A 23,462-nucleotide genomic window follows, 5' to 3' on the forward strand; every position below is an offset into this window, starting at 1 on the left:
TAATAGCATTGATAGAGACACTTTGTGGAAACTGCTGCAACACTGTGGCAGCCCATCCAAAATTATTAACCTGATCTGTTCAACGCACGAACCTTCAACATGCCAAGTTGTTCACAATGGTGTCTTGACAGAATCCTTAAGCATACACTTAGGAGTGCAACAAGGGTGCCTATTGTCACTTTTCCTGTTCTTGATCAAAATGGACTGGATTATGAGCAGGACAACAGATGGCCATCAATGGGGAATTCAGTGGACACTTTTCAAATAGCTAAAGGACATTGATTTTCCTGATGATGTCGCCCTCCTTTCACACCAACATGAAAGCATGGAAGAACAGGTCACAACACTAGAAAAAAATGCCTCAGTGATTGGACTGAGCATTAACAAGGGAGAGACCAAGACAATGAGGATCAACTAGTCCAACAACAACACCATCACACTGGGAGGGGATGATCTGGAAGATGTGGAGCAGTTCATCTACTTGGGGAGTATTATGGGCAGAGAAGGAGGAACAGACAAGGATATCAATGCTAGGATAGGGAAAGCAACAGATGCATTCAAGACTCTTCATCCCATATGGAGTTCACAAATAATATCTGCAAAAAAAACCTGCGAATTTTCAACACAAATGTGAAGAGTGTGCTCTTGTATGGATGTGAGACCAGGCATACTAAAAAGTCTTCAAATCACAAGCTACAGACATTCATAAACAGATGTTGAGGTACATCATTCACATCAAATGGTAAGACTTTGTCGCAAATTAGGAGCTTTGGAACAGAGCAGGACGAGAACCACTTAACGTTCAAATCAAAGAAGAAAGTGGGGATGGCTAGGACACACTCTCAGAAAACCACCATCCAGCATAGTCTGTCAAGCTCTCACATGGAACCCACAAGTAAAACGCAAAAGGGAAAGACCTCGGACAAAGTGGAGAAGATCTATTGAGATTGAAGGACAACAACTGGGGTACTCCTGGAGTCAGCTAGAAGTTTTGTCTCAAGACAGAGTGAAGTGGAGGAGATTTGTAGATGACCTATGCTCCACTAGGAGTACAAGGGTTTAAGAAGAAGAAATAGACATAGTCTAAGTGTTCATGACCACCATAAATGTGATAAATCCTATTTAAACAGTGCATGAAGGGGAAAAGTTTTGGTAATCAATAACATGTGTATGCCATTTTGGAAATGTCCAAAGAACCACATGGAGTCCATCTTGGCCATCCTTCTTCCTCCCCTGAGGGCATTTTCCTGCCCTTAACACTTTCCCATTCTTTTGATGTTTTGGCAGGAAAGTTAGACAGACGCGTGACTGAGGTTCTGCCCAGGAACAGTAGCTTATTTAAGGGCTGCCTCTTCAGTTCCAAGGGACTGTGCTTCTGAATGGCAGAGTCTGGAGCTAGATAGAGGGGTACGCCAGCACTGTGCAGACAGGTTTTGGTTGTGGGAGGGTGAACTTACCTGTACACAAGGTGTGTGCTACCAGCTGCCACCCGTCATCACTAAGGACACACCCACGGCTGTGCAGGGAGGGGAGTGGGCCGATTATTGTTGGAGCAGAGCTGACACAACCTGATCACTCTCACCTGAGATACCATCTGGAGACAGAATCCGGAGTGGTCCCACTGCCATGAGGATCCACAAGCTGCAGGATATGGCAGTGATTTCATAATCCTCCATTTCCTTACCTGGGTCCCATCCTGGTGGAAGGGAATTCACCCAAGTCGCAGTCGTGCACCACCTTTGTGTCACTTACCTTTAGTTGTGGGGGTCTTGGTTTTAATTACATTCTTTACTTTGTTTGAACTGTTAAATAAATGGTCTCTTTGTTAGCACCCACATTTTAGTTGGTTTTGTTTTTCCTAAGGGGCTAAGACAAACCCGGATGACAGAAGCAAGTAGGGAGTCATTCCTTTAGGCTGCTTCCCTTTTCTGCCATGCATACCAGTCAACAGGCATACAAGTTCTGTTACTAATGAGCTTTTGTAGACACAACTACATTAGGGCAGAAACAAGTTTAATGTATTGTGTACAAGTTTATTTTCCTTATTTGAGCTAGAAATGCCTCTCAAATCTGGCTTTCTTTTTCATTAAACAATTGCAAAGTTGCTTTTGTTACAGAATAAATAGTAAATCCAGGGATTTTTACAAGGTGATGTATAATATGGATTTCCTTTCTATTTTTAAACAAAGTGGTACTGAGTTTTAATCCATTAATCCTTTTTTACCCAAATATTTATTTTCCTTATTATTAGCCATTCCTTTTGTGTGACTGTTACCTGTATTCGAAGGCAGTGAATCTGCTCCTCCATAACTTGATCAAAGTTGTCCAGTTCAAATTTTCCATTGCAAAAATCTCCTGCTCTTCTGAAAATCCTGCATGTTGCACTATCATTTTCCTTTATTTTCACTTTGCCCAGTTCCAGGTAACCTGAATATAGAATGTCCTGTTTGTATTCAGCTGACCCTGTATAAATATGAATCTTCTGGAGAATGATAGGTGTTTCAAAAACAATGGTAAAGGTGCTCCCTGATAATACATTCCTTCCCCAAAAAACACCTTTGCCAGGTGGACAGACTTTTTCAGGCATATAGTTATCAAACACTGGTATGTCTGTGTAACAGGAGGCAGCAGGGAAGTCTCCAAAATCCCCAAAATCTTCTTGGAACTCTGGATCCTTGAGTGCATTTTCCATAGTGTGAAAAGATGAAATTCTGCCAATGTGCTGAAAAAGAGAAGGTCTGAAGGTAATGATTTCTTTCTGTGCTTTGGATTGGTAAAAAAGTTCTAAGAGCCAGTCACAGGGCATCACATCATAAAACAGCAACAGGAATCGTGCCAGTTTGGGAAGATCTTCATTGTGATAGAGTTTCCCTATATAGCCCAGCGTTGAAAAGGAGACTGTGGTCCAGGGCTCCCTCCGTTCATGTATAAATTGTTGTATTATGGAAAGGAAACCACTGGCACAAACCACATCATCTTCCAACATCAAATAATAATGAGAGAGGCTGGCACAAAAGTTAACTAAAAAAGCATAGTCCACATTCTGTTTTGACCTGTGCTGGATCCTTTCATCTTTATCCCAGAAGTTCCTTTGCAGACTTTGTAAAGAAGGGTAACTGGCTAAAGAGCTGCATACAACAAGAAGGTTTCCTTCATCAGTATGTGAACTAAATTGATCTTTTATCTCCTTGGCTGTTTGCTTGTTTAGAGTAGAATCATTGTTTGCTAGATAGACCACTAAGACTATTGCTTTTATCTCCTCTGGGCTGGATTGACTAAATATGGATTCAATTGTCTGCAATAGATAGTTTTTATTCTTCCGGTGAATGGAGGAAATCCCAATTGATAAGTACCCTACAAAAGGTAAAAAATAAATTATTTTTTTATCTCTTTTTTCCCTTCTATGAACTGTTCCTACTTTGGTGAACTAGAGGCAGGATCTTATGAAATTATAGTTTCACTGGTTTGGTTCTGTGTATTCCTGTAGGAGTTCCAATTGCTCAATAAAACAAGCAGTCAAAATAAAGAATTTGGGGTCCTGTGCACTATGGAAATTACTCCTACACCCTTTTCTTAAAAAGTCTATAAATATGAGAACAACTCCATTTATTAATTATTTGTATAACTGCATAATATATAATCCGTGAGCTGAGCATTGTGCTAAGACTCTAGTGATTATGCAAAAGTTTCTTTCTGTAAAGAGAAATACAGACATCTGAGAATCAGGAAGAAAGTACATTGTATCACAGTCATTTCTCTCTTACACTGATTCATTTCAGCGTAGGACCCTAATCTGAGATCTGGGATCATGTCTACCCAACAGTGTTATTCTGGAATAATGGACATTATTCCAAAATAACTTTGCGAGCATCTACACAGCAAGCCCTTTATTTTGAAATAATGGGAGTCTTATTCCAGATTTTGTAACCCTCATGACCGAAATAGCTATTTTGGAATAGGACATGTGTAGACGCGGCAGATGGAGTTATTACAAAATAAGAGGCCTCCAAGAAATCCCACAGGTTCTCTGCTGGCCACTGGCCACACTCATCAGAACTCTATAGATTCCCTTCCCCTTCAGCCTTTAAAGCTGCAGCCTTCAGGGGAAATCCTGACTACCCTGAGCCACGCAGCAGGTGCCAGACCAGTGCTTTATGCTACCATGAGTGACCCCGTTGCTCCCACTGAGTCTTCCATTACTGCAAGGGAGCCAGCAGCCAGCTCCCAGGACCCTGCCCAGGGATGGAAGAGTTATGTGCCTTCCTAGTCTCGTGCAGAAATTCTGGACCTCACTGAGGTCTGGGACAAGGAGGCAAACCTCCAGGATCTCTGCACCAGATACAGGAATATGGAAGTTTATGGCCATGTAGCTGAGAGCCTGGCCACCAAGGGCCACATGTGCATCCAGGAGCAGGTGCACATGAAAGTAAAAGAACTAAGGCAGGCCTATGCCAAGGCCAGGGAGTGCAGCTCCCACTCTGGGATGGCACTGCAGGCCTGCCCTTACTACACACAGCTCCCTTCCACCCCTCATTGTGGACTCAGGGCTGGAGGTGCCTGTCATAGCTCTCCTGTGAGGGCAGAACCAGTGAAGAGGAGGAAGAGGATCCGGACGAGGCCAGCACCAGCTTGATGCCTGCCAGCCAGAAGATCATTCTTACCCTGGAGCCAGTACCCCCTCCCAGGATGTCTCCCGGACAGCATCCAAAGTTGGGGAAGGCCCCTCAGGCTACGTCTAGACTACAAAAAGCTTCTTTCAAAAGAGATTGTCTAGACAGCAACCAGTATTTTCAAAAAAGAGAGCCACTTTTTCGAAAGAGAGCAGTCAGGTAGCCTGGGTGCTCTCTTTCGAAAAAGCACTGTGTTCAATGCCTTTTTTCAAAAGAGCACTTTTGAAAAAAGGCATTATTCCCATAAAATGAGGTTTTCTGTGGTCGAAAAAACTGCCGTGTTTTTTTCGATTTACTTTCAAAAGAACGCGGCAGCAGTCTAGACACAGAGGAAGCTTTTTTTGAAAAAAGGCCACTTTTTTTGAAAAAAAACCCCTGTAGTCTAGACACACCCTTAGGTGAGTGTCATCATTTGCCCTATATACACAAGTGGAGGCTGCCAGTGATGAGGGGCAGCCACACACTCCTTGCTCAGCCTTCTCAGTCTAGGGATTGCACAGCAGCTTGTACACAGGGATGGAAGAGGTATGTGCCTTCCTGGTCTGGTGTGGAGATCCTGGACCTCTGTGAGGTCCGGGACAAGGAGGCAAACCTCCAGGATTTCCACACCAAATGCAGGAATGTGGATGTCTATGGCCACGTGGATGAGAGCCTGGCCACCAAGGACCACATGTTCATCCAGGACCAGGGGTGCATGAAAGTAAACAAACTAAGGCAGACCCACACAGAGTGGAGTGACAGTCTGAGGCACACCCCCTGAGAAGGCTGCAACAGAGGACCCTTGTGCTCTGGCTGACAGGGTGTCTGGACAGGCCTGCCTTACTCCCGACACCAGGGTGGGACACTGGGACACCCTCCCTCCACAAGCCACCACTAAAAGTAGGCTAGGGACATGCAGACACTCACAAGTGCTGCACATAGGCATGCCCACACTCCTGGGGCAGCATCTGCTTCCCGGGACAGCACAACAAGGCAGAGGAGCATCTGCCCCCCCCCCCCCCCCCCACACACACACACACACAAGAATATAAGAATGGCCATACTGGGTCAGACCAAAGGTCTATCCAGAGCAGTATCCTGTCTGCCGACAGTGGCCAATAAGAGATGCCCCAGAGGGAGGGAACACAACAGGTAATCTCCAAGTGATCCCTCCCCTGTCTCCCACTTCCAGAGAAACAGAGGGACACCATTCCTACCCATCCTGGCTAATAGCCATTGATGGACTTAACCTCCATGAATCTATTTAGCTCTTTTTTGAACTCTGTTAGGGTATGTCTACACTACCACCCTAGTTCGAACTTGGAGGGTAATGTAGGCATACCGCACTTGCAAATGAAGCCCGGGATTTGAATTTCCCGGGCTTCATTTGCATAAGCCGGCCGGTGCCATTTTTAAATGCTGGCTTGTTCGAACCCCGTGCCGCACGGCTACACGCGGCACAGGCTAGATAGTTCGAACTAGCAAGCCATTCCGAACTATCTGTACACCTCATTCCACAAGGCGTACAGGTAGTTCGGAATGGCTTGCTAGTTCGAACTATCTAGCCTGTGCCGCGTGTAGCCACGCAGCACGGGGTTCGAACAAGCCGGCATTTAAAAATGGCGCCGGCCGGCTTATGCAAATGAAGCCCGGGAAATTCAAATCCCGGGCTTCATTTGCAAGTGCGGTATGCTTACATTACCACCCTAGTTCGAACTAGGGTGGTATTGTAGACATACCCTTAAAGTTCTAGTCTTCACCACATCTTCTCGCAAGGAGTTCCACAGGCTGACCATGTGCTGAGTGAAGAAAAACTTCCTTTTCTTTGTTTTAAACCCGCTTCCTATTAATTTCATTTGGTGATCCCTAGTTCTTATATTGTGGGAATAAATAAATAACTTTTCCTTATTCACTCTTTCCATACCAGTCATGATTTTATAGACCTCATCATATCCCCCCTTAGTCTCCTCTTTTCTAAGCTGAAAAGTCCAAGTCTTTTTAATCTCTCTTTATATGGGACCCGTTCCAAACCCTAAGTATTTTTCTTTCCCTTTTCTGAATCTTTTCTAATGCCAATATATCTTTTTTGAGAAGAGGCATCCACATCTGTATGTAGTATTCAAGATGTGGGAGTACCATGGTTTTATATAGAGGCAATAAGATATCTTCTGTCTTATTCTCTATCCCTTTTTTAATGATTGCTGACATTCTATTTGCTTTTGTGACTGCCACTGCACACTGAGTGGATGCTTTCAGAGAACTATCCACGACTCCAAGATCTCTCTCTTGAGTAGTTGTAGCCAAATTAGTCCCCATCATATTGTATGTATAGTTGGGATTATGTTTTGCAATGTGCGTTACTTTACATTTATCAACATTAAATTTCATTTGCCATTTTGTTGCCCAATCACTTAGTTTGGTGAGATCTTTCTGAAGTTCTTCACAGTCTGCTTTGGTCTTAACTATCTTGAGCAGTTTGGTATCATCTGCAAATTTTGCCACCTCACTGTTTACCGCTTTCTTTAGGTCGTTTATAAATAAGTTGAATAGGATGGGTCCCAGGACAGATCCTTCGGGGACCCCACTAGTTACTTCTCTCCACTCGGAAACATACCATTTATTCCTACCTTTTCTTTCCTGTCTTTTAACTAGTTATCAAGCCACAAAAGGACCTTCCCTCTTCTCCCATGACAACTTACTTTACTTAAAAGCCTTTGGTGAGGGACCTTGTCAAAGGATTTCTGGAAATCTAAGTATACTACATCCACTGGATCCTCCTTGTCCACATCTTTGTTGTCCTCCTCAAAGAACTCTAGCAGATTAGTAAGGCATGATTTCCCTTTACAGAAACCTTGTTGACTGTCCCCCAACAAATTATATTTATCCACGTGTCTGACAATTTTATTCAGTTCTATAGTTTCAACTAATTTGCCCAGTACTGATGATAATTGCCAAGATCACCTCTAGAGCCCTTTTTAAATATTGGCATCACATTAGCTATCCTTGAAGCATTAGGTACAGAAGCTGATTTAAAGGATAGTTGACAAACCACAGTTAATAGTTCCACAATTTGAGTTCTTTCAGAACTCTTGGGTGAATGCCATCTGGTCCCGGTGACTTGTTACTGTTAAGTTTATCAATTTGTTCCAAAACCTCTTCTAATGACACCTCAATCTGGGACAATTCCTCAGATTTGTCACCTAAAAAGAATGCCTCAGGTTTGGGAATCTCCCCAGTATCCTCAGCTGTGAAGACTGAAGCAAAGAATTCATTTACTTTCTCTGCTATGACTTTATCATTTTTGAAGGCTCCTTTAGAATTTCAATTGTCCAAGGGCCCCACTGGTTGTTTAGCCGCCTTCCTGCTTCTGATGTACTTAAAAAACATTTTACTATTACTTTCTGAATTTTTGGTTAGCTGTTCTTCAAACTCCTTTTTGGCTTTTCTTTTTATACTAGCCAATAGCCAGTCATAAAATGGGATTTTCGGGTCTCTCCTCCATGTCCGTCTCTCTCTCTCCTCCTCCTCCTGCCTCGCCCCCCCCCCCCCAGCTCTCCTCCGCCTCCTGCCTCTCTCTCCATCTCTCTTTCTCTTCTCCCTCTTCTACCTCTCACTTGGGGGACTGCGGAGCCCAAATGGCTGTTTGGGCTCCGCGCTCCCTGTGGGGGGCAAACAGCACAAGCGGCTGTTTGGGCTCAACTCTCCCCATGCAGCACAGGGACCCCAAATGGCCGCTTGCACCGCTTGCTCCCCTGCAGTGGCCCGGCTGAGTGGCACAGAACTCAGACGAACACCACGGCGGGAGGCAACAGTGCCCCCCAGAGACAAGACTATAATGCTACAGCATTACAGAGTCACAGACATTGGGCTACTATATATATGATTTTTACATTTTTTACAATTTGACCATTTATGATCCTTTCTATTTTCCTCACTAGGATTTGACTTCCACTGTTTAAAAAATATCTTTTTATCTATCACTGCTTCTTTTACCTGGTTGTTAAACCACGGTGGCACTTTTTTGGCTCTCTTCTTGTGTTTTTTAATTTGGGGTATACTTTTAAGTTGGACCTCTATTATGGTGTCTTTGAAAAGTTTGCACAGATTTTACTTTTGTTACTGTACCTTTTAATTTCTATTTAACTAACTTCCTCATTTTTGTGTAGTTCCCCTTTCTGAAAATAAATGCCATAATGTTGGGCTGCTGGGCTGTTTTCCCCACCACCGGGATGTTACATGTTATTAACATTATGGTCACTATTTCCAAGCGGTCCAGTTATATTTACCTCTTGAAACAGATCCTGTGCTCCACTTAGGACTAAATCAAGAACTGTCTTTTCCCCTGTGGATTCCAGAACCAGCTGCTCCAAGAAGCAGTCATTTCCCCCCAACACTCTCCCACCTTCTCCAGCAGCCAGGGATACAAGTCTTCTCTCTGAGGGACACTAACACAGCTGGACCCGGCATGTACACGGCATGGAGGGAAGCCCAGCCACCCTGTGCCACCCCTCCTGGCCTGGGCAGCACCTTCCCATGCCTGCTTGTCCCTGGGATGTGGTGGTAGTGAGGCTCCCCCCTCGGATATCTGTGTCCCTGTTGGAAAGGCCTGTCTAGGCCTCAGGTGACCATGGTCGAAGCACATTGCCTTCATCTGACCTGAGGGCTTTCGGTCTCAGCTCAGAGATGAGGCCTGGCTTCATGCACAGTGTCTCCTGGGATTACTTCCCTTTTTTTTATTCTCCACAACTGGAGCAGCTGTGAAAGGGGAGCAGTTGCCACCTCTCATGCCATCCTCTTCACCCCATGTGATCCACCAATACTGGAGAGCCCACACGGACCTCCAGAGGGAGCATATCGCTGCCCTGTGAGCCCTGCAGCACTCCATGGGCCAAGAGGCGGACATGACATCTGGCAAGAGCTGCTGAGACAGGGCCAATCCATCTGTTCAGCCTTCCACATGGTCATCAACTACCTGGTGGCCGCTCCCACGCCGGCTCCCATGCCAGCTCTCACCCCTCCAGCTTCTCCACCTAACCTCCCCCATGGCCACCGAGAGCCCCACACATGAGGCAGTGGCACCACACCCAATGCAGGCACCACTCCCAGCCTGAGCCCTAAGCCTCTCTTCTCCCCCTCCTCCCCCTTCCACTTCCCTCCTCCCTCTTCATATGGGTTCTTACCCCAGTCCCTCCACAGTTACATTTACCCCAATAATAAAAACAGAGTCTATTGTTTCCTAACAAAAAGTGTGGTTTATTGTCTGTGCACGGGAGGAGAGGTTGGGGGTGGAGAGAGGAAAGGGAGAGCAGAGGAAGAGAGGGGTGGGGGATAAAAGGTGGAGAGGGGCAATGCACAGGACCCTTGTGGGGAGGCCCAGGAGAGAGTGTCACTAGGGTCCTTGTGTGAAATTCCCTCAGCGCTTCTGGATGTGCACAGGCCCCTGATGGGCCTACTGTCTAGCAGCTTTGCAAAGGCCCTCCTGATTCAGTCAGTCTCTGCCCGCCCCCCCACTCTGACAGGAACATTTCCCCCTTGTTTTCACAAATATTGTGAAGGACACAACATGCTGCCACCACCTAGGGGATGTCCTGCTCACCAAGGTCCAGCCAGGTGAGGAGGCAACAGAACCTCCCCTTGAGATTCCTGAGGGCTCCCTCCACCACAATGTAGGCCCTGCTGAGCCTAGCATTAAAGTGTTCCTTGGTGGGGTCAAGATGTCCAGTGTAGGCCTTCATAAGACAGGGGGTAGGCTGCTTCCCCTACAATACAGACTGGCACATCCACGTCTCCAACACTGGTAGCGCGGTCGGGGGAAAACGTGATGGTGGGCATCTTTTGGAATGGGCTGGAGTTTCAGAAGACATGTGTGTTGTGCACCTTCTGATGTAGATGTTGGTGAACTTAGCCACAGTGGTCAATGAGGCCCCGCAGGACCATTAAAAATGACCTCTTGCGGTTAATATATTCGGATGCCTCATGATCAGGGGCCCAGATGAGGATATGGGTACCATCAATAGCCCCCCTTCCACAGTTGGGGAAGCCCATAGCCACAAAGCTGGTGATGATGGGGTCCACATCACCCAGGCTGATGACTCTGCAAGCAGGGTGGTGTTGATGACCCTCACCACCTGTAGAATCACAAGGTTGCCAGGCCCTCAGGAGGTCCCATCCCTCTCCCTCCTCCCCCCCCCCCCCCCCACACCAAGAGCAATCTCGACTTGCCCCATCCCCCATCAGGGCTTTGTGAAGGCGGGACTGAAAAAACTTCTGGGGAGGAGGCTTCTATCACCACCATCTCCTTCCTTAGGAACCCCATTCCAGCAGTTCTGTTCACCAACCTCCTGGGGCAATAGAATGAGAGCACCATACCGGCATAACCGTGCGCCCAATGGTTGATCTCCCCATGCCCAACTGGTTCCTGATGGATCTATAGCTGTCTGGCACAGCAAGCTTCCAGATGGCAATGACAATCCACTTCTGGAGGGGGATGGTGGGTCTCCAATGGGTGTTCCATTGCCGGAAGACAGGAGTGAGCCACTCACACAGCTCCAGGAAGATGTCCTTCCACATGTGGAAATTCTGGAGTCACTGCTGGTCATCCTACTGCTCCAGGAAGATCTGGTCCCAGCAGTCAGAGCTGGTGTCCAGTCTCCAGAAGCAGCGGTACACAGTGTGCAGGGGAGGGTGGGTGGGGTTGAGCTGCATGAGCCATGAGTGGAGAGTGGAAAGGAATTGCCCCACAACAAGCTGGAAGTCCTGTTCCTGAAGGGCCTGGAAGGCTGCCCACAGAAACTTCAGCAGGAGGTACACTAAGACATATAAGAGCTGTTGACTACTGGGAGGCAAGTCCTGCTCCATGGCTAGAGAGCTGAGGTGTCCACAACCACATCAGGCAAAGGAAAAGGTTTTGCTGTCCCTCAGGCTGTGTCCAGACTCAGGGGTTTTTTCGGGAAAAGTAGCCTTTTCCCGAAAAAACTTCCCCTGCGTCCAGACTCAAGCCGCGTTCTTTCGATGGCGGTAAACCTCGTTTCACGAGGAAGAACGCCTTCTTTCGAAAGTTCCTCTTTTGAAAGAAGGCGTTCTTCAATGTAAATAGGGCTTCCTCGAAAGAGAGCATCCAGACTCGCTGGGTGCTCTCTTTCGAAAAAGCGGATTGCTCTTTCGAAAGATCCGCCTGCAGTCTAGACGCGATCTTTCGAAAAACATTGGCAGCTTGAAAGGTACGAAACAGGAAAATATAGCTTCCATATGTCCAGGAGCAATAATTTAATTTTGAAAGAATGCGGCTGCAGTCTAGATGCAGGTGAAGTTTTTTCGAAAAAAGGCTACTTTTTTTGAAAAAAACCCTGAGTCTGGACACAGCCTGGGAGTGAAAGTTTGTGCAGACACATATAACTTTGAACTCAGTTCTGTGGCTAGCCAAGAACAAATAACGTGGTAAGTTTGCAATGCAATTTGGTTGTTTCCTTTTCCTGTTGACAAAATAAGTAGCCTTCAGAATCCCAGGTCACCATAGGATTTAGGGACCCACCCCATTCTACTGGACATCATGAATAACATATCTACCTTTCACTGAGAGATCAGAACTGCTACCACGATTCTCAAAATCACAGATAAGATCATTATTCCAAGCCATGAGAGAAAGATCAGATAAGACTTTTAAAATAAACTACTGTGAAATATGTTTAATGTTAATAGATCTAGCTAGGGAAAATTTCATTTACCCATACATGGCAATTTGATGCTTTTAAAAATCTAATTACTCATGCTCTCTCTTTTTATTCTGGAACATTTGCTAAGTAGGCAACATGCTTGGGTGTATTTATGAAATATGACTTAACAAATGAACTCAGCCATGCCCAGCTAGCTCCCCAACTCCAGGACAATAAGCTCCTGCCAAAAGCAGCACTGCTGGATACTGTACAAACCAGAAGAGAGCAAATACATTAGTTCATTGGATATCTGAGGCAGAGATGATTTGCTGTCTTTTAAAAAACCAACAGGAACTTTACCAGCTCTAAGGGAAGAGGGCACTGAGTCTCAGCTGACTCTGGACACAAGTTTGATCTCAGACAAGGAACTACCTCTGAGCCACAGGAGGACTGGGCAGCTAAGTGAGGAGGAAAGCTGGTTCTCTCCTCTCCGGGAAAAAAGATGGATTTAGTTGCCAGCTTCAAGTACTCTGAAGAGGACACTGTTGCTCTGATGGCTCCTGACAACAACAAGGAGGCAGAACAAGTCTAGGATGAGCTGAGCCACAAAAAGGGACCTGAAAAACCTGAGTCCTCCTGAAAGCCCACCCCATCTTACACCTTTGTTATCTGGTAGAGTGTTGAAAAGAGGCCTGACTGCATAGGGTGCCAAACCTGAGCAGTTCTGTGACACCATATGCCAGTGAGCAATGCCACTCACTTAAATTTGCCCCACATCTCCAGGGACACCAGGACCATACTTGGTCAGGGTCCAAATAAAGTTGCAACCTCCAAGAAGCAAAAAAACTGGTCACTGCTCCAGCCTTCCATTAGTTTGATCCCCTGGTTCATGAGCTCTGACACCCATTTCTTCCCAGAAGCCTTAGCCCAGAGAGTGTTCCAACCACCTGCTCCCAGCAGCCTTGATGTGGAGCTTCTTGCAAGACCAGTACTCTATTCTTGATTGTTCCAAGGTGCTCTTACATTTAGTGGTATTGTAGTAGATATCCATATGCACATTTTTTACTAGCAGTTTTAGGTTTAAAAAAAAAAAGAAAAGTAATGAACATAGTGTATGTGACATCCATAAACGGGTTAATTTAAAAAGCTATTAGGAAAAATAGGCCAACTTCTACTCTGATTTATAGGGAAAGCTCCAGAACACATTTTTCCTCATGTGTAATTAACCAATGTCTCATTGGCTCAATGTCATAGTTGACCTGATTCAGTAAAATACTGAGGGTACATCTACACTAGCCCCCTAGTTCGAACTAGGGAGGCTAATGAGGGCGACTGAAATTGCAAAAGAAGAGTGGGATTTAAGTATCCCATGCTTCATTAGCATGTTCCCGGGCAGTTGCCATTTTGGAAACTGACTAGCCCCGGAATAACTACACGCGGCAGTGAAATGGGAGTTTGAAGTAAACCCCTTAACTCGGATTAGCTATTAAACCTCATTCTACAGGGATATTTAAATCCCATGCTTTTTTTGCAATTTCGGTTGCCCTCATTAGCCTCCCTAGTTCGAACTAGGGGACTAGTGCAGACATACCCTAAGATCCTTCCTAACTTTAAGACTGTGAGTAATCTCATTGAAATAAGGGAGATTATTCACATATATAAAATGAAGCAGGCAGTTAAGTACCTTGAATTGGTGTCAGTATTATGATGTTGCCATAGTGCTAGAGAGTTTGGGTTGGCAGAGTTTCTTTGGAACCAAGGAGAGCTGGAATCCTCCCTCTTTTGTGGCTCTTTATATTTCAGGGAATCCTGAGTGATTTTGCCTCTCAGATCTTACTTTTAAGGTCATTAGTTACTTTGATAATATTCCTGAATTGCATAATAATACATTCACTGTTAGTACAACAGCAAGGAACTGAGGTGGCCAACCAGAGTCGAGCTTCAGTCAACACTCACTTTTTCTAGTAGGACGAGAACCTAAGATATAGTCATATGGAATTGGTAAAGGATCTATCACAGTTCCTTTTACAGTAAAATTTTGATTTTGTGGCATCTCGCAAACAGCAGCCTCCAAATCAGCCGTCTCCTTCTCTCCAGCTGTGGCCTTAAAAACAAGACACTGTTACTTTCTAACATGTGAGACTGACACAAGCCACAGCATACAATATATATATATTATTGCTCCTGGACATATGGAAGCTATATTTTCCTGTTTCGTACCTTTCAAGCTGCCAATGTTTCAATATATGAAGGACATTATTATTACTATTTATGCATTTTTATATTGTAACAAGGTACAGTGTTATAGGAAAACAATGTGTAATGTGCACCCATGGAGCTAAGAACTAGAGCACAGAAAAGCGCTAATAGGAAGTGTCTACACAGCACTTATTTCAAAATAGAACACTCTTCCTCCAACTTCCCTTCATCCTTGTACAATGAGGGTTACAGGAGTAAGAAGTCCTCCAGCTTGACAGTACTTTTACACTATTTCAAAATGACTGTGCTAGTTATTTTGAAATAGTTTTGCAGTGTAGACGCACCCTTAGGGCATGTCTAGACTACATGGTTCCGTCGACAGAGCCATGTAGATGAGTTTACTAGACAGAGGAAAATGAAGCGGCGATTTAAGCAGCATTTCATGAGGCATATCAGAACAGTCGACAAAGGCTTCCCTTGTCGACTGCAGTGCAACCAGACTACCCCGCTGTGCTGCCAAACAGCTGATCGGCACAGCTCGGCGGCCATTTTGATGTAAATGAAACAGCAATTATTTAAATCGCCACTTCATTTTCCTATGTCTAGTAAACTCATCTACATGGCTCCGTAGACGGAGCCATATAGTCTAGACATACCCTTAAACTGCGTCTAGATTGTCATGATTTTCCGGAAATACTTTTCACGGAAAAGTTTTCTGTGAAAAGCATTTTTGGAACAGAGCGTCTAGATTGGCACGGACGCTTTTTCGCAAAAGCACTTTTTGCAGAAAAGCGTCCATGCCAATCTAGATGAGCTTTTCTGCAAAAAAGCCCCGATTGCCATTTTCGCGATCGGGGCTTTTTTGCGGAAAACAAATCTGAGCTATCTACACTGGCCCTTTTGCACAAAAGCTTTTCGCAAAAGGGACTTTTGCCTGAACAGGAGCAGAATAGTATTTCCGCAGGAAGCACTGATTTCTTACAGTAGGAAGTCAGTGCTTTTGCGGAAATTCAAGCGACCAGTGTAGACAGCTGGCAAGTTTTTCCGGAAAAGTGGCTGATTTTCCGGAAAAACTGGCCAGTCTAGACACAGATTCTGAGTCTTCCTCCTCTTCAATGGTATTTATAGAAAAGCAATAATACACATTATGCTTTCTATAATGAGTGGGGAGTTTTCTTCCTTAAATGGAACTTCCCAAAGTCCCTAGCAGAATTCTTAATTTAGAGAATGACAACAAAAACAAGCACCCCAGAATTTCAGGCTAATTAACAAATTAGTTAATTTAAGCTTCACAAACTCTTCTATGATGCAGCTATTATCAGACCTGTTTTGCCAATAAGTAAACTGAGGGTTCAGAGAAGTTACATGACATGTTACCGAGCATGGCTATGTCTAGACTGCAGAGCTTTTCCAGGATAAACGCTCTACCACACTGAAGGAACACTTCTGAACAGTTTCTGAGAAAGCGGATGTGTTCTTTCAGCATCCCTGTATTCCTCTTGGTGAGAGGATTAAGGGATGTTTCAAAAGAGGTTTCTTTAAATATGGCCCTGTGTAGATGGGCCAAATTTCAGAAAAGCCTCGTTCAAAAAGAAAAGCGAAAAAAGATACACAAATTGCAGTTCTCAATTTGCATATCTTTTTCCGACTTTTCCCGGTAGTGTAGACATAGCCCATAAGAAGCAGTCACAGAACTGGGAATAGAGCCCAGGTGACCTGTCTCCCAAATCTCTTCTGTAACTACTAAAGAAGATTACATTTATAGACTACGTGTATATTCAGAGTTTTTGCTGCTATATACACTATGGTCTAATATTCTATTTGCAGTCCATAGCACTGTATTACTGTTTCAATTACTCTCTATTGAGCACAAGTGCATAAACTCACTTCTCCAAGATGGTTTATGTGGCAGTACATAAAACTTGCCATTGGACTCAGATAGCTAAATAAAGATTTATAGATAGTTCACCTCTATTTATATTATTTCCTCTTGTGGATACAGGCTAATACAAGGGATTTACGCAGATACTGGTAAAAAGCAAGTTTGTCAACAATAATATATTATTTCTTTTTACCAACCCCTTTAACATTCGGTTCTGGTGAGGGCACATCTGGAGTATTGTGTCAAGTTCTGGGCCACCCACTATGGAAAGGACGTGGACACATTGGAGACGGTCCAGCAGAGGGTGACCAAAATGATTAGGGGGATGGAGCACATGACCTATGAGGAGAGACTGAGGGATTTGGGTCTGTTTAGTCTGCAGAAGAGAAGAGTGAGGGGGTATTTGATAGCAGCCTTCAACTTCCTGAAGGGAGGTTCCAAAGAGGATGGAGAGAGGCTGGCAGAACAAGGAACAATGGTCTCAAGTTACAGTGGGGGAGGTCTAGGTTGGATATTAGGAAAAACTATTTCACTAGGAGGGTGGTGAAGCACTGGAATGGGTTCCCTAGGGAGGTGGTGGAATCTCCATCCCTAGAGGTTTTTAAATCTCGGCTTGACAAAGCCCTGGCTGGATTGATTTAGTTGGGATTGGTCCTGCCTAGAGCAGGTGGCTGGACTTGATGCCCTCCTGAGGTCTCTTCCAGCTCTATGATTCTATGATTCTTTGCATTATTTCTCGCCCTTAGCAACACTGCTGAATTTTGTATATGTAGGAATTTAATGTTTGCTGTTTATTCCCTCTTTCAAATTACTAACAGAGCGGCTAAATAAGACAGGGCATGACCTGTTCCAGTAGCACTATATTAAACACTCACCCCATTCCAATACATTACTGCCTATCATTAGCCTGTGTTTACAGAACTTCAGTGACTTTCCAGCCCATGTGATAGTGTTTATATCCAACCAACTTGAATTAATAAGGAATAAGATTACAAGAGCAGCTGTGTCTAATGCTTTAATAAAATCCAAATGGATTATCTCTATCTCATTCCATTCATCCACTTATTTTACAATTCTGTTGAAATAAACGTGGGTTTGTCTGACAAGATTAGTTTTTTTAACCTCACATTGTTTATTGCTTATTTTTCCAGTTTTCTCTAGGTGTTTGGTGACTTTTAGTTTTTTATATAAGTTCTGCTATTTCACTAGCGTTTGACATTGAACTTACTACAGGTTCGACAAGGAGTCCTGTAGCACCTTATAGAGTAACAGATGTATTGGAGCATAAGCTTTTGTGGGCAAAGACCCACTTCGTCAGTTGCATGTCATGTCATGCATTTGACAAAGTGGGTCTTTGCCCACAAAAGCTTATGCTCCAATCAGGGGTGGCCCGTGAGCCTAGGCAGACTAGGCGGTCACCTAGGGCGCCGCTGGCCCAGGCACCCAATGATGACATCATGGGGCACCCAGGCTCCCCTTGATTACATTACGGCCATTGACGGTCGTGCAGGCGGGGGCGCCAATCACACCTTCCACCTGGGGTGCCAGCTACTACAACCGGCCTTGGGCCACACCTGGCTCCAATCCATCTGTTAGTCTATAAGGTGCTACAGGACTCCTTGTTGCTTCTGCAGATCCAAACTAACACGGCTAGCCCTCTGATACTTACTACAGGTTGAAACTCTCTTAATTGGGATTCTCTGATCCGACAACATCCCTGGTCCAATACATATGTTGCGGGACCAGAGAGTCCTGTTGGAGGGCCAGCAGCAAGGACCCCTGCAAGGCTGGCAGGCCAGGGGAGCCCCTGGAAGGGGTCCAAAAATGACCTCCCAGGATCCAGCAAAATCCGTCATCTGGGACCAGTCAGGTCCTGAAGGTGCCAGACCAGAGAGGTCCAACTTGTAGCTAAGAGCTGACAAGTTCACTCGTATTTCTGCATTTGAAGACCAATACCATGTTTGATAGTTTGTGCTCATTGGCATCCACTACAGCTCTGAAAGTTTTCTCACTGAATAGTGTCACTTTGCCACCCGTAACACAGTGAACTATTTTCATCTTGGTCTAAGGGAATATGCGATATAGAATGCACACTAGTGCAGAGGGTGCCAGAGAGGTCTTGGGACAGGGCTATCCTCACTCCCCTGGAACTGTCAGTCATATAAAGTTGGGAGGGGGTCTTGGAGGGAGGAAACTGCAGTTTGGTGGGAGAAAGGAGCAGGAGACTGCTAGAGGATCTTCTGGAGCCACAGAAGGAACTTCCAGATTGAAACTTTTCATCTCAGTCCTATAGAGAGTGCAGCAAAATCAGAAAGTGCAGCAAAATCCAGGGTAAATCAGAAAGACTCAAGAAGGCTTTCAAATGGCCAGGGTCCCTTGCAAGTTGTGAGGAGCAGCCTGGGCCTAAGGCTGAGCTGACAAAACCCAGTATAAATAACTGGATGTGGGCAAGTTCCCATGCTATCTGGGTAAGAAGCCGCAGGAGTCTGTTTTACAGTGTGTACAAACGTGATCATTGGGCACAGTTTCGACTTAGTTTCGTATTTGGTACTGTATATGGACCTGTATGCAATTCCCTCTTTAACATACCCATGACTCTACCACCTCTGATTCTGTGACAGATTTGAATGGGCACTGGAGGTGTCTGATGGTAGTGACCACTGCACAAACAAAAACCAAATAAAGCTAATAGTCAAACACAATCAGGGGGAGGGGAAAGGATTGCTATTATCCCTTTAACTAGCAGTCAAATAACTCAATTACTTAATAGAATTTAGCACTCATAGTGCTTTTCATCTTCAAAGTGCTTTGAAAACATTAGCTAATTAATTCTCATTATTGGTAAGTAACCTATTTCCCAGTCCTCCATAGACACACAGAGACACTCTCATGCACAGATCAGCTCCCAAGACACTGAAAAGCATCAGGACTGGAGGAGCTGAGGATCCAAAATATATGAACCATGGTTCTGCAGACCTGTTCAGCCTAAACAAATCTCAGATGTATTCTTTTTCTTAATTTTTGTATTCAAGCAATAATGGTGACAAAAATCAACCTTGAGTTCTCTTGTCACAAATTCCACTGGTCATAATCTATCTGGTAAACAATGCCAAAGCTGTCTTTCCTCTAGTGGAAAGGGTTGGGGTTTTTTTTCAGAAAAGTATTGCAAGTCAATATTGCCATTAAAGATCTGCATATTTTAAATGCTGAAAAACAATGTTTGCATCACTGAAAAACTTTCAATGTAGTATCCTGTAAAAGATTCATAATTTTTCATTAAATCAATGTATATGCAATATTTTTTGTGAAATAGCTATTCAGAAACTCCAAATTTGGGAGATTTTATCAAATCATTGTATATAGTCCACCATTAATAAATAACCTTATTTGAAAACAATTTGTGAATCATCCATTTTGTTACCTACATTAAATGGTGTTAATCCAGGCTTTCCCATTTTAAAGCAGTTACATTCTTCTTTGTTCTTTTTCCAAATAATGGTAAACAATATTATGAAAAGTAGAAGGAGAAAAAAAATCCTTGGAAGGGTTCTCCAATACCAGGCTAGTGCTTTTTGTATGTTGCAGGTTTTCACTGTCATTTTTCCTCCTTTAAATACAGACAATGCATCAAGTAGGTAAGAAACCAAAATCTAGAACATGGTGGCCTACATAATGCTATTTAGTGTGTGCCTATATATTTCAGTACACAACACATATTTGCTCATACTGGAAAAAATCTGTTAGGGATGTAAATGCCCCTTAAAGTGTTAATTGTTAAAATGATACCATTTCAATTGGTTATCAAGGGTCTCCAGCCCAACCCTCTGTCAGTGGCAGGGCTGCTCCAGACAGCTGGGGTCCCACCATGCCATGGGCAGTGGGGCTGCTCCAGCCTGAAAGCAGAAACATATGAAATCCCTATTTCTTGCTTTGTATGCAGTCATTACCTTTAACACAGTTAGGTGTTGACAGTAAGTTAAGGTTCCAGTTCTGCTCTGACATATGCAAGTGCAATTCCATTGATATCAATGGGTCATATTTACATCTGGTGTTAGCAGTTGCAACTCCACTGAATTCACCAGGGCTGAATTTGTGTATTTACATGTAGATGTGGATACTCCTCTCTGATTCTGAACTGAGAGGAACTTAGATCCATCAGTTCACTCTGAGCAGGGCATGAAAGGATAAAAGCTGTAGATTTGTATCATTGTTTCTCCCACTGGAGTTCTGTGGAAGATCCTTTGTAACAGAGGCTCTCAATTTTTCCAGACTACTGTAGCCTTTTCAGGATTCTGATTTGTCTTGCATTCCCCCAGGTTTCACCTTACTTAAAAACTACAAAATCAGACATAAGAATACAGAAGTATCATAGCACACTATTATTGAAAAATTGCTTATTTTCTCATTTTTACTGTATAATTATAAAATAAATCAGTTGTAATACAAATATTGTACTTCCATTTCAGAGCAGTATACACAAGTCATTCTCTACATGAAATTTTCATTTGAACTGACTTCACTAGTGTTTTTTTATGTAGCCTGGTGTAAAAACTAGGCAAATATCTGGGTAAATTTATGTACCTCCCAGAAGACTTCTACATACCCCTATGGGCACATGTACCCCTGACTGAGAACTACTGCCACAAGAATACTATTGCAGGCCTGTATGCAGGGGGTGTGTGCAAAGAGTGTGAAAGCACCCCCACATGGTCACCCACGTGAGCATACTCCAGCTGACCAGAGGAAGGTAGGAGCAGCATACTACCCAAGCTTCCCTTCCCCATACTCTGGCAGGTCAGGGGAAGGCTGGGGCTGATTTCCCCACTTACTTGGGAGGCCATAGGAGTACATTCACACCCTTGCAGTCCATGTTTACAAAAAAGCACCCCTCCATAGAAATTCCTGCGTACGGGCCTGTATTGACTCTGTGCGCCAATAGATTCCAGGGACAAATAAGAAGGTGATACTACAGATAGACAGAGATAACTCCTTGCATTTAACAGAAACATTATCTCAGAACACTCCTGAATCTTTCTATATGAGCTCTTAAAGCCAATCTTTTTTCTCTACTTCAGTAGCCCTGATCTGGAACATGATTTTTCAGTTCTTGATATCAGCAATACTGGAACAGTCAATAAGAAATTATTGTGATTAAAAATTTTCTGTCAAAACTGGCTTTCAATAGAAAATTAGGAGGTTAACAAAACAATATTTTAGATGTAAAGTGTCTACTTATTGTAGAAAAATCCAGATTACCTCCAGTTTTTTCATCACAAAAACAACCATCCAAAATTGAAATAGTTAATGAGAAATGCTCTGCTACGAGACCTAATGGGTTTTGAAGTCAAATTTGGAAGATCCTCATGTCTCCATTCTTTTCTATTGGCTGGGCTCTTCAGCCAAATCATATCTCCCATTATACACCACAGCCAGAAACTCTTGCTATGCTATCAATTCCCTACAGAATGAGGCAAGGCTTTGGCACACCATGGGAAATGTCATCCAACCACAGGTAGCCCAACCTATAGAGGAGAATCAAAGTGTGAAGCACCCAATATTCCTTGAGGCACCATAATGCCATGTCCTGATCAATATATTTCTGTTTTTTGATTTTTTACTGTAAAAGCAAACTTTTCTAAGGAAAATTAACATTTTTATCCTTCCCTCCTCCCCCCCACACACAGAAATTTTCAATGTTTCTCAACCAGCACTACCTAAAACCCCTCTGAAACCCTCCCTCCCTCCCCTCACCCCTTGTTAATGGCTAGTAATGTAATGTCCTGCTTTTACTATACAGGGACAGGTCAGACATATAGTGGGGGCACATAGTTACCTGAATGTGAACTACCAGGGGCAAGATACAGATGGCCACATTTAAATCTGGATCAAGGTCACAACAAATAGGATCCTCTGCAGCTGACAATATGTTGCTCTAGTGTTTTATCAGCCTCCTCCTAACACACTGGATTGGCACTGGGGCTCCTGTGTCACTTTGTCCCTAAGGACAGCAATGCCCAGACTACCACTTGGCTAGCTGTCAAGTTAATTCTTTTTTTAGAAAAGCCATCATGGCAGAGGCTGGCTTTCCCACCTGAACAGCCACCAGCCATTAGTGCAATCCCTGGGCTTTATTAGCAGCCCTTGGGGCTACTGCTCCCAAGCCAGCTGCAAGAGCACTGGATGGGGACTTATAGCAGTCTGTGCACTCCCTCCCCACACACTGGGAGCTGCTCAGACAGGCATTGAGTCTCCTGAGGAATAATGGCCCCCTGCACCATCTCCAAGGCAGTGTTGTGGCAAAGAGCCACTCACTCTGAGAGAGATATGGTGACAGCAGCTTCAGTCATTCCCTCAGCTCCCTTTACCCTGGTCCCATCTCTAGGTTTGCAGGCCCATGTGAGAAAACTGTATCAGCAGGTGCTTACTGGGCTGTCCAGGTTCCGGCTCCAGCAGGATGCTCTAGAGCTGACTCAGGCACCCAGCGTCGCAGGACTAGGGAAGCACAGGGCAGTGGTTATGCAGAGACCGTTTTCCAGAAGCAGCTTCCTTTCAAGGCACTGTGGCATGGAGACTCCCAACTGACAACATGTCTCTCCTCCTGCCTAGCTGCCTCCAACTGCCATGGAACCTCCACCTCTGAGCCTGGATGTGGTTCCCTGACACACACTCTGCTAGTCTCCTGTTAGGTGCTTCTCACACCATTGCCTCTCTGCCTCTCACCTGCTCTCTCAGTTTCTTTCCACGACTTGCTCCTGAGTCCCAGCTGCTGACAGACATTTCACGTTTTCCTGGGAAAAGATTTCTCCTCCCTCTGAAAGATATCCAGCCTGCTTAAAGACCCAGTCTTCTCAATGCACCCTCCTTTTCCAATCAGAGCTGTCAGAGCTGTACTCTCTCCTACCTTCTCCTTCTGTAGCAGACACAGGATACAGAAAAAATGTCAGTTGACCTGAAAGAACCCAGGAGTAGGGGGAAGCCTGCTAGTTGGATTAACAATATGGTGCTAACAACTTCTAGGCTGCTACCTGCTTCTCTAGAAGATGAGGAGCCTTACACTTTCATTAAGGGTACATCTATGCT

The 23,462-nt window shown here is 44.4% G+C and overlaps 1 protein-coding gene across 1 annotated transcript; it reads right to left on the reverse strand.

The window, feature by feature from the left end:
• Positions 1 to 1,996: 1,996 nt before the first annotated feature.
• LOC102460254 (alpha-1,3-mannosyl-glycoprotein 4-beta-N-acetylglucosaminyltransferase C-like) lies at positions 1,997 to 22,999 on the reverse strand. Its single transcript, XM_025181842.2, has 4 exons — positions 22,808 to 22,999; positions 19,808 to 19,989; positions 14,258 to 14,405; positions 1,997 to 3,354 (listed from the first exon to the last, which is right to left on the reverse strand). The coding sequence occupies exons 2-4, from the start codon at positions 19,979 to 19,981 to the stop codon at positions 2,210 to 2,212; spliced, it is 1,467 nt and encodes a 488-aa protein (XP_025037627.1). The 5' UTR covers positions 19,982 to 19,989; positions 22,808 to 22,999; the 3' UTR covers positions 1,997 to 2,209.
• Between the last annotated feature and the right edge of the window lie 463 nt (positions 23,000 to 23,462).

This window comes from Pelodiscus sinensis, chromosome 4, assembly GCF_049634645.1.
Source record: "Pelodiscus sinensis isolate JC-2024 chromosome 4, ASM4963464v1, whole genome shotgun sequence".
In the NCBI taxonomy this organism is placed as follows: domain Eukaryota; kingdom Metazoa; phylum Chordata; order Testudines; family Trionychidae; genus Pelodiscus; species Pelodiscus sinensis.